The sequence below is a fragment of the Leptidea sinapis genome, chromosome Z (assembly GCF_905404315.1).
Source record: "Leptidea sinapis chromosome Z, ilLepSina1.1, whole genome shotgun sequence".
Taxonomy (NCBI): Eukaryota; Metazoa; Arthropoda; class Insecta; order Lepidoptera; family Pieridae; genus Leptidea; species Leptidea sinapis.
Window position 1 is genome coordinate 459,604 of NC_066312.1, and position 12,203 is coordinate 471,806.

At 36.3% G+C, this 12,203-nt stretch overlaps 1 protein-coding gene across 1 annotated transcript in view; it reads right to left on the reverse strand.

Annotated features, from left to right (window-relative positions):
• LOC126978746 (sterol regulatory element-binding protein cleavage-activating protein-like) overlaps positions 1 to 11,866 on the reverse strand; it is a 23,217-nt gene extending 11,351 nt beyond the window's left edge. The window contains exons 1-8 of the mRNA XM_050827794.1: positions 11,462 to 11,866; positions 11,173 to 11,282; positions 10,147 to 10,254; positions 8,689 to 8,797; positions 8,373 to 8,559; positions 7,736 to 7,881; positions 5,716 to 6,846; positions 5,437 to 5,645 (exon numbers count right to left, since the gene is read on the reverse strand). Coding sequence (XP_050683751.1) covers positions 5,437 to 5,645; positions 5,716 to 6,846; positions 7,736 to 7,881; positions 8,373 to 8,559; positions 8,689 to 8,797; positions 10,147 to 10,254; positions 11,173 to 11,282; positions 11,462 to 11,580 — 2,119 coding nt within the window. The 5' untranslated portion in view covers positions 11,581 to 11,866. The remainder of the gene's footprint in view (positions 1 to 5,436; positions 5,646 to 5,715; positions 6,847 to 7,735; positions 7,882 to 8,372; positions 8,560 to 8,688; positions 8,798 to 10,146; positions 10,255 to 11,172; positions 11,283 to 11,461) is intronic.
• Between the last annotated feature and the right edge of the window lie 337 nt (positions 11,867 to 12,203).

Below are 12,203 nucleotides of genomic sequence, written 5' to 3' on the forward strand. Positions count from 1 at the left end.
AAAAGTATCAAATAACTAAAAATTGAATGTAATACACCTTTATCTTTAATATTAATAAAATGATATTATTTATATGACGTTCAATAAGTGACTATAAATGTTATCTATAAAATTAATTGCTCGATGAATCGAGACCGATTTGGCTAATTTTGGTCTTGAATCATTTGAAGGTTTAAAAGGTGAATAATTAGGAAAATGCTGCTAAATTAAATAAAAACAACAAATTTGTTTTTACTTTGATGTGTCCATACATAATTTCTATGAGAGAATTTATTGACGCACGGTTTGACAATTCTGCTGTGAAACTATTTCATTACGACAGCAGGGTACATATTTTACGAAGTAATTTTTGATGTTATGATAATATATTATTAACAAATTCATATAAAAACATTATTTTATTTATTATATACAGACCAACGTCTGTCGGGTCAGCTAGTTTTAAATAAAAATATTTGAATCTGAACTTGAATAACGGCGAATAAAAGTAAATAATATTTATTGCGTTGCGAGTGAAAGGGGAGTAGGTAAGTTGATGTACAGGTAGTATTATATCGCAGACATTTCAACCTATCGGTGTGTCTTCCACAGAAGCCACAGTAGGAAGAATAGAATAGAAGTTAAATCCACGAGGTCCTCGGTTTTCTTGTACTGTTATCCAAATATTGATGATGAGCTTGAAATGAGCTTTTAAGTTCGGGATGTCTCATTGCAAATAGATTTTTCTTAAGAGCCAGCAGAACACTCCCACCACTTCACTATTAGAGAATGAGCTGTCTAGGTTTGTTTCGCATAAAAAAAAAATCACAATTCTCATTTCGAATATTTTTGGACAACTCCGTTAATTTACTTCTAATTCGGTTAACATTCTGATAAAGTAATTGCATAAAAAAAACTGATATTCGAAAATCCAAATAGCGTAATAAAGTTATAACCTTAAAACTAAATTATTTATTTACATATGCGTATACGAGGGCGGCACTGAAAATTTCGGGAATCAAGGAAGTGACACAACATTACTATTTAAAAATGTATTTATTGCTTTTCAAAGTATTCTCCGCGAAATTTGACACATTTTTCCAAAGCAACCATTCCATTCGAATGTTGGGGTCTCCAAAATGGCCGTTTTGTAGGCGTCCACAGCTTCTTCAGGTGATGAAAATCTCTGACCACGCAATTTATTATTTATTTTAGGGAAAGTATAGAAATCATTAGGGCTTATGTCGAGGCTTTACGGTGAATGTTCTAATATTCTATGTTTTCTTGCTCTAAAAACTCTTTTGTTCTGTGCGTGTGTGAGAACTCGCATTGTCGTGATGGAGGATGATGCGGCGGTTGCAGTTCTCTTTACGGAGTTCAGAAACGACCTGTGGCAAACAAATGCTAGCATACCATTCTGCATTAACCGTTCTTTGTCCCTCAAGAGGAATAGTCGCAATATGGCCGGTTTTAGAGACAAATGTGGCCACCATTTTTTTGTAACACTCCGTGAAAAAACAATTTTTGTTGGCTTTAACTCATTTTCGAACACCCAAACTGGTGACTGGTTTTTTGTTTCGGGTTCGTACGCGTATATCCAGGATTTGTCACCTGATACGATGTTGTATACAGCATTTGAGGATCCTGCGTGGAATCTGTCGAGAGTTCTGACGCACCAAGTAATGCGAGCCGCTTTTTGCTCTTCACAGAGCAAATGCGATATCCATCGGGAAAACAGCTTTTTTACACCTAATTGTTCATGCAAGATTATTTGTATTTGACTCATGCCAATGTCTAATTAAAAATATAGAAAAATTAATTAATATTTCCAATAAGACAAAATCTAAAGTGATGATGTGTACATTCCCATACTCCTCGGATTTGACACAGGAGCAAAATAGAAAAATATTTAAATTAAATACAACTTTGTATAATGCGACATTCCACAACAATGAAAATTTAATTTTATTTGACACAAATAAATTCATTAATTATAAAATGAAAATAACCAATGGTAACCTATACCTACCATTTAGAGTTAAGCGACAGCTGGCTACATTAGTAGCTTATAGTCTTAGTCAACAAACTACTTCCTCTGTAGTATTATTTAATAAACATGCCTCTATTGGGCAAAATTGCTCTAGCAAGAGAAGCTCCACAAAAGTCGTAAACGCTTATATGACCTTTATTATGAGAAACATTACAATAATAGTGAAGAATTTAAAATATATGTAAAAAAATACTCCAAGCTTTTTAAAATAGTTTGTCATGAAGCGAAAACACGTTTCATTGCAGATAAAATTAAAAACAGTAATAATAAAGTAAAAGCGACTTGGAGTGTAATTAACAATGAAACTGGTAGATCGAATTGCCGTAACACCTCTATCTGTTTAAATATTAATAATCGCGTTATAAATTCGGAAATAGAAATTGCAAATGAATTTGATAAATACTTCTCCGAAATCCCGATTGTCACGACCAAATACCTTAACGCTTCGCCAAAAGCAGCATATGATATGCTTAAATTACACGTACCAGTATCTTCTACTGACTTGAAATTTAAGTATGTTACAGGTAGCAATATAATAAAAATCTTCAAATTAATTAACCTAAAAAATACAAAAGACCTATGGGGCCATTCGACTAATATTGTTAAATACATACTTGACATTATAGCACCTGAATTAGCAATAATATTTAATGAATGCATAGATGAGGGTGTGTTCCCTGACCTCATGAAATACAGTAAAGTTATACCTTTGTTTAAATCGGGCAGTTCTTTTGACCCTGCTAATTTCAGACCTATTTCAGTGCTGCCTGTTTTTAGTAAAATTTTTGAAAAACTTTTGCTTCAACAGCTACAAATGCATTTTTGTAAATTAATGAACAAAAATCAGTTTGGTTTCACTAGGGGTTTATCAACAATTAATGCGGGTACTAGACTCATTGAGCACATCTTTGACGCCTGGGAAGAGTCACAGGATGCATTGGGCATTTTTTGTGATTTGTCAAAAGCATTTGACTGCGTCCACCATGAAACTTTACTCCTAAAACTAAAGCATTATGGAGTGAAAAATAGAGCCCTAAATCTGTTAAAATCATATTTAAGCGAAAGAGTTCAGATAGTCGATGTAAATGGCAAACGGTCTTCGGGTAAACCTGTGCGAATAGGTGTTCCACAGGGTTCTATTCTCGGTCCTTTCTTGTTTCTTATATATATTAACGATCTACCGTTTGTGGTGGATGATAGCCATGAGATTGTATTGTTTGCTGATGATACTTCACTTATTTTTAAAGTGAAGCGACGTGCGGATATTGATGACGAGGTAAGCAATGCACTCTCAAAGATAGTGCGTTGGTTTGAGACGAATAATCTGCACTTAAACAGTAAAAAACAAAGTGTTTACGGTTCATTACACCAAACACAGCGGAGGTACAAACCAACGTACTTATAAATGACCAGAGATTGGAACTTGTGGACACTACGGTCTTCCTGGGTATCACATTAGATAAAAAGCTTCAGTGGGGTCCACATATTACCCATCTAGCAGATAGACTCAGCTCTGCGGCATATGCAGTTAGAAAGATTAGAGAGTACATGAATGTTGCGACCGCTAGATTAGTGTACTTTAGTTATTTTCACAGCATCATGACGTACGGTATATTACTATGGGGTCATGCTGCTGACATTGATATAGTGTTTGCTCTGCAAAAGAGAGCTGTTCGTGCTATATATCAGCTTGGTTATAGACAGTCTCTCAAAGAAAAATTTAAAGAAATAATTATTATGACTGTTTATTGTCAGTACATTTATGAAAATTTAAAATATGTTCACAAAAATCGTCACCTTTTTGCTCTTAATAGTGATTTTCATTATTATAACACTAGAAATAAGGGATTGCTTGTAACTAATTCTAGTAGGCTTCATAAGATACATAATAGCTTTAAGGGTAAATGTATACACTTCTACAATAAAGTCCCAGCCACTGTTCAGGCATTGTCTATAAATAAATTTAAATGTTTTATAAAAAAATGGCTCTGTCGTAAATCCTATTACTCCACTGCTGAATATCTAAATGATCGGACAGCCTGGGACTAGATTGTGATTATTTTATAGCAACTGTACAATATTGTATATTTTTATTGAAAAGAGCGCAAAAAAAAAGAATGCTGGGAGAGTTTCTTGCGCCGCTTCTTCTCTCTCAGAGCGCCATTTGTTTCCGAAGCGGTAGTAGTATCGAGTCAATTCCATTTTCTCAGCTACTTGTTGTCTAAACAAGTTTGAAAAGACCTTGTGACAAGACCGAGAATCTTTTTTTAAATAAATAAATGGTATTCGATTTTACTTTTACTTGAATTTCAAGGGAGAGTGTAGATCTGATACAAACTTTAAATCAATAAGCTCACTAAATTGTCTCATGTTGATTGTAGCTCTTGAATCAATATTGATTGGTTCACATTCATTGTTCGAATTAATTGATATAGAAGAAGAGTAATCAAGTGAGTCATTGCTTGAAATTTTGCCATGAGATGGTTCGGAAGCAGGCAGCGATTGAGCCGAAGCCACAGGAACATTGTTCAGCCTATGTCGCGATCTTACGGGAGTATCATCATTTCGAGTTCTACGAGTAATATTTGCACATAACTCGTAGCGCCACGATCAATTCAGGTCTCTAATATTTGAATTAGAATATGATGACGAATAATCCATACATTGGTAGTGAAAGCACGTTTTACAGGCTACACATTTAAAGATGTCAAATTGGTTGACAGTTTTTTTTATATTTCAAGCAGTTCATAGCTAATTGCGGTAGACATAGTATCGTAACTTATGACGTCGACGTGGAATGAGCGAATAGAATAGTATGCTCATGTTTACAGTTAATAATAAGTTTATAAATTTATTTTTCCATATTATCTGTAACACTTATTATTTTCACTTATTTCATAATATATTACAGTGCACGACCCTCAACCGTATGATAAATAATATAATACCTGATTGATATTAATAACTATTTAGCTATATATTTTTTTGTTAGTTGAAAGTTATGTACATACTATCAGTATTCTGCTTACTGTATCGTTAATAGGGGAGTTCCATTACAGATTTTGTTTTGTGTTTAAATTGTGTATCACTATTACTGAATAACAATTATTGATAAATTTTGTACACTGCATAAAAGAATTATTAACAACTTCTACTGATTGTTATTTTTATTGAACATATTTATTTTTACGGAGATCTCGATTATGACTTCACAGCTGTTAGAATTATGTATATTAAATTTCTCAGATCTTACTCAAAAATGAAAGATTTTTATTGACCTGGCGTCAAATCACCACCAAGAGTGGATTAATTATTTCTTTGTCAATAAGTTCAAGCCAATACAGTCAGAGAAAATTCTCGAATAAAAAGTATTTGTTGGTATTAAAATGGTTATTGGTGAGACTCACCCGGCAGCAGGTCGATGGGGTCGAGCGCGGCGGCCAGCGCCTGCCACCTGAGCGGCGGCGGGTCTCGCTGGCGCGGGAGCCTGGCGGCCGCCGCCGCGTCGGGGCTCACGCGGTGGCTGAGCAGCACGGCCGGCAGCACCACCAGGTGGCGCCCCGCCAGGCTCGCGTTGTACTGCGACAGCACCGCGGCCCAGTGGCCCGCCGACAACCTGCCGGACCTCACGCTGTACACCACGACCACCACGAGACCCGACAATACAGCTATACAACAAGTGCTACCTGGAGGTGGGGCGCGCGTGCAGGGGGTGCTTCAACAGCAGCGTGGTGTTGTCGTGCGCCGCGTGGTCGGCGGGCGGCGGCGGCGGCGGGGGCGGCGGGGGCGGCCGCGGCGGCGAGGACACCGGGCCCCGCGCCGCGCCCGCCGCCGCCCGCGGCCGCTCCGCTCTCTCCGCGCCCGTCAGGAAGTACTCCACCACGCCGGAGTTGTACACGATCATAGAGATCCACACCAACATCCACACCATGAAAGCTCTCTGGAAGAACCGCGTGCGCGCCCACATGTTCACCAAGCGGATCCGCTTGGGAACCCTCTTTGGCGACTGGTGTGCGGAACCGCTGTTGGCCACGACGTCGGAGGGCTTGCTCGTGAGCCCGTTGAGCCTCGGATGCGACTTCGACTTGGTCATCCGCTGCGATGACTGATCACCGTCTTCGAATCCCACGTGATTCCAATTTAACGCGTTGTTCGCCGCGAAGTATTCCTTCAAGTGTAACTTATTCTTCTGTTCCGAATAATACTCCATTCGACTAACGTCTATACCGAGCACCGTAGCGAAGAAAAACATCTGTACAAAATAGTCCGATATCAGACTTACAATCATGTAAATAGAGAACTCTTGAATAAAAGGCACGAATGTGAACAGGCTAACAGTGAGAATCGTGATTTCAGTTAACAAATTCTTGGTGATGGACCAGCCCTCCTTGCTGAGCCCTTGAGCGAGACGAATCTTGACGTCCAGCCTCGAGTCCGTCGAAGTCACACTCTTGGTCAACACGAGGATGTTCTCCAAGGCGACAATGATAACGAGATACGGGAAGATCTCTTTGCCCTGCAAGCTGAGCGAGAATCCGAAATAGAAACATATGCCCATGGACATGGAGAGGCCGGCCGCGATTGTGACTACCGAACAGGCGGCCAGGCCGAGCTTGGACTTGATGAACGTTATCTTGCGGACAGAGAAGTACACGTAGAGAAACAAGCCCACGAAGGAGATGAGGAGCGGCACGAGCTCACGGTAGTTGCAGCGACCCGGGTAGTGCACCAGCGTGGCCTCACCAACCACATGTTCGCGGGCGTGACCGAACAGCGGGTACATCTCGCGCAATTTACTGGCGAGGGAATCGATGAAGCTGAAATAGAAAATTAGACACTAGTCAATTAATTATTAACCGACTAAAAATTGGTGAAAAAAAATCCTCAAAATAATATTCCCGTTCTATGCTAAGCATAAATGGCCGCCGCATTAAAAGCCAAAGAAATACTAATATATTTTGTCCTCAAAGAGTTGCGCTTTGTTTTATGACTCTTAGAACCTAAATCAATTATTCATAATACATTTGTAAATAAAAAATTGTCTCTGATGTTTTTGTCTAGGGGTCTGTATATATTGGCAGTTTTTTGTGTCCACGGGGACACGGCAGCTTAGCACCATAGAAGCGCTTGCCAAGTTCACTTCTAAGCCAATCTTCCAAACATTCTTTTTGCCTCTAACTCGGCGTTTTTGAGACCTCCGCTGTCCATCTTACGGTCAATCATGCATGTCAGGCATAGTCATCATAGACAAGCGTCGGGAATTTAATGGGTTTACATGGAACATTGCTCTCATCACTAGTCTAGTGCATCCCAGTATCATCTCAAACCATTTGACCACGTGCAAACAAAGTGCTGCTCGAATTGTCGGATATTCACTGCTCTATAAACGGCTCGATCACTTAAAGGCGTTGAATGGAGATGTCGCTTCATAGTACACCCTAATCGTATTTATGACAACACAAACTTGGACCTGATTAGGATCCTCGCCATTAGGGTGTGTGAATTTGTGTTGCAAACTATGGAATGTGCATCTTTGCGCGGCTTTCCAATACATAATTCCCTTCAAAAATGCGTGAAGGCAACTAACAGGTCGTCATTTATTCCAAAGGTGCTAATGAATGTGGGCGGCGGTGACTCACTTAACATCAGATGTACTCTAGCACTTTTTCTTACCCTCCTCTTCAATAAAAAAGTAGGATCATGAACCTTTGTTCGGCTTGCTGATAGAAGACAGTGACTGCATACTGCAGTACACGCGGCCGTGCTCGTAGCGGGTATCGCTTGATGCCGGTGTCTCTCAATTGCATCCCAAATGCCATCTCCGCAATGGAGGTCTTGCCCTTGTGAATACTCTAAAATGTAATACAATTTTATAATCTCTTATTTTAAGTAATTCTTAACTATTCGTAAGCATTCGCAACGTCGAATAAGTGTAAATTATAAAATAAGCCCATTCAGTGTTGTTGATTAAACAATGCTGGTGGACACATTCAATACATTATTAAATCCCAGAGGATGTGAGTGTTTCATCATTCGTCCCGGAACTAAACATATTGTGTAGCAACAATTACTATAACATAACCAGAGATTCACAATCCCTGTACTAGCTACTAATGGGAATTGGTCTGTCGAGATATACAATAAGTATTATTATAGAATGAACCTCTAAAGGTGTACCAACAGGTTATAACCAAATTTGGATAGGTAGGGAGAGCAACATGCAAGGTCTCTCCTAATGTGTATTTTAAGTTGGCGTCACAAACCACAAGTCTCAAGCACACAGTGTTCACCAGCATGATGATTGTTAAAAAGTTTGTCTTGATTATTAATTAAAAGTACTAACATGATAGTTAAAAATTGTATTAAGCATATTAGCATCAAGAGAGAATGTCTGCAGGCTCTGTTGCCAAAGGTTGGCTGGAGATAATAACAGACAACTATATTCTGGCAGGACTCTATCTAGGCTTGCTGTACTGCTTGACTTCCTTAGCCCTTCTATTTGGTAGCAACAATTCACCAATGTTTTCTTCCTGGAAGTTCAACAATTACTTTTCATAATTTAATTATACAAGTTAAATGATTACAAATTTTCAAATAAATATCATATTTTAATAATAATTAATTATATCTTATGCAAAATAAAATTAAACGAATCTCACGTTTCAGGGTCTTCATGGTTTCTTATAGCCTCTAATAATCTAAATACTTCCAGCAAAGGCCCTCTATATGCATCCCACATTTTTAAATTTTCATTCCATGGTGATACACCTGCAAAATGTAGTCTAATATATATTTTAGATAAGTTCTTCATTATCAACAACAGTGTGTGAAACATTTTATAATAACAGAAGAAAAGCCACCAATTATCAGATGACTCAAAAAATGTTCAATAACTAAATAGATTGGATCATAGGGGTTCACTTTAACATGTACAGCCAGTACTTGTTTCATTCTAATATGCTTAAAATATATTGAATATTAACAAAATATGAGTTGAATGTACAACAAATTAAGGTGTCACAACATGCACTGTCTTTACTTTCATGACACAAAGAACACAATAATATACAATAAAACAAAAATTACAAAATTAGGATACACACAAATTTGAAATCAAAAACAATCAAGAAGAACATAAGTCATTTGGCGCCTATCAATCTCATAACATTTTAGTTAAATACAGGTAACGAATTTTAATAATATCTACCTCACCACATGAATCAATGTAGATTGATAACAAAAACATGAAAAATTAGATTACTTTGGATAAAATTAAACTTTGTTTAAAAAAACCGACTTCAAAAACTGATTAGTATAAAAATAACATAATAAAGATTTAATTTAATACACCTCTTATGCAAATCTTATACCTTTAATATTAATAAAATTCAATTATTTTTATGTGCTACCTATTGATAAAGTATAAGATTTCATTGCTTTGTATTGTCATATATTTAATAGTAATTTTTTTTAAGTAGCTATGTCTTGAAAGGTTCTGTGTCCCTTAAGCAATATAGAATATATTGTTTATAATATATTCAGTGACACGGAAATATCATGAAGAACATTTGATAGATATAAATGATTTGTAGCCCAGCAAGAGCCACCCATCAGCAAACAGTTTATTAATAATACATAATCTGTTAACAAGTAATTGAACAATCACTATAACCATATAATATAGGATTGAGAACCCATTTTAAATGGATTGAATGGAAACCAAAAAAAAATAGCTGCCCATGAATGCCAGCAGCACCAGAGCTCAACAAATGTGTTGCCTGCCTTTGAAATGGGATACATTAGTAGAGATAGATCACTGATTTGAATTTGACAATGCTCCGGGAATTGGGCATGCAGGGAATTCAAATTCAAATATTTTATTTTAAAATTTCACTTTTAGAAAGTCAAAACCTACCACCCATTCTAAAAAGTATGAGTGTGCAAGATACTCAGCAAGCTTTTTTCATAAAAATATGGTTACAACGTAATATCATACAATAAAATTTATAAAATACTCAAACATTTACTTCAGTAAAAAAATACAAGTTAATCATAAAAAAAATCTTCAATGAGTGCAAATGCTCAATTCACACACACTGTAAATAAATTATACATACCTATCCTCATTACAATTTGGTGAACATACAGAAGAGGTTTCTCCTTCGCCCATGTATATGGCAGTTTTTGTGTTTCATTGTGTAAATAGTCAAACTTTACTACAGAGCCTGAAATGTAACAAATAATGGTCTCTCTCTTTGTGAAATTGTTAGCCTGCATATTGTGTCAACATTAGTTCAAGAATGATGAATTCCCAACATTGTCCTCATTTAAAATAAACTGAATGTTTGCAATTCAAAAAAACTACAACATTATTTACGAATGGAACAGTCCAAGAGTTGGTTAAGGAGATAATATTTGCACCAGAGACTTCAAATGGCATTTGGTGGTGAAATATGAATTCCTGCTTTGGTGATTTTTATAAAGGTTGCCCAGCAACTGCTCTTATTGAAACTAATATTGATACCATATGAGCCAACCTACTGATTTAAACTGATAAAAAAGTTCATGTCAGTACTGTATTAGGTATTGGTATGAGCCAAGTGCAAAAGATTTTGCATATTATACACCTGAATATTTGTATACTTTCCACTCTAATACATAGGATTGTTAAGGTATTACCAGCAACAAGTGCATGTAACTGTGTGTAGTGGTACCGTAACATTATAATAAAGATAGCAGAGAACAGTCATTGACTATATAATATATTATTGTCACCAGTAGAGAAACCTCAGTATACTGCTTTGCAGCCAAAAAAGTCCATTGGTATAATTGGTCTTCCCTATTGAAGATTCGCCTACAAAAGTTAAATAAAGTGTAGAAGTTTTTCAGCATTACATTATATTTAATTGACATTATGGTTTCTAGAGTGTGAGACTGTGATTTTTCAAATGTTAAATATAATTTTTCTTTTAGCAAGGCATTCATTTCTAAGTCTCAATGGGTTTTTACATCCAAGCCCTATATGCTAAATAAAATAATTAAGAAGTTAAACTTGTCCCAGCACAGTTTTATGATAGCAATATTATATTACTAGGTTCAGCAGTGGACCCACAAATAATTATTATGTTACAATATGCACCCACCTGTTTGATCTAAGCAAGTATTTGGTACACATTCAAGGTCATTTTGGTAGACAGGAACCTTCACTACAGTTGGGATGTTCCCTGGTAGAGGTACATTGAGTAATGGATAGCTGAAATAAGAAATCATTGAATATTTGTCAAATTATTTTATTATACATTTAAATTGTAGCACAAGATGTTTTTTAGATGATGTATTTATTAACATATCAATCAGAGCTGACTGCTAATAGTAATGAAAATGTCTTGGTTCTTCCTTGACTTTAGATATTTTTTTCATTGCATTACTTACCAACACAAAAGTACAACAGAAAGTGCTAATGTTATGGCTGTGATTGGATGTGAAGAGCAAAAAAGCCCATATGTGTAATAAATCTGAGCTACCCTTTCGGGTAAAGTAGAGCCCGTCATGTTTTTTGGTATACTATTTTAAATTGTTAGTTCTAGAGAGTAACTGCGTCTTGATAAAAGCATTTATGAATACATCTCAAGATTATTCACTTCACAAACTAAGCTAAGTAACATTTTATATAAATTATTTCATATATGCCTCTGCTAAAAATGAATACATGTCCTGTCGTTATTGAATTGAATAGAGAAAAACTGAGCATAATGTAGAAAAAGACGTTGTTTTGGATCACGAATCATTTCATAAATAAATTACATGAATTACATAGTCGACATCACTCAAAATAGAGGTACCAGACCTACCGAATACATTTTTTTTATGTGACAGCTGTCATATGTCAAAATAATTTTATTTTAATAATAGCATTGGCAACAAGGCTATCGATTTGAACCAAAAGTCGAAACCCAATCAAACTACAAAAACAGCTGCATTTACTAAACAAGAAAGTACATTAAAAAACAAAATTAGATCATACGATAAATGACCACTTACACAAGTTACCTAGTACATCAATAAAACAATAATTATTATCAAGATAATATTAAAATATTATGGTAAATATTGAGCGATTGCCAATTCCGTGGCCATCTGGAGGGCAAAGCCAAATTGGCTTCGAAGAAGCTGG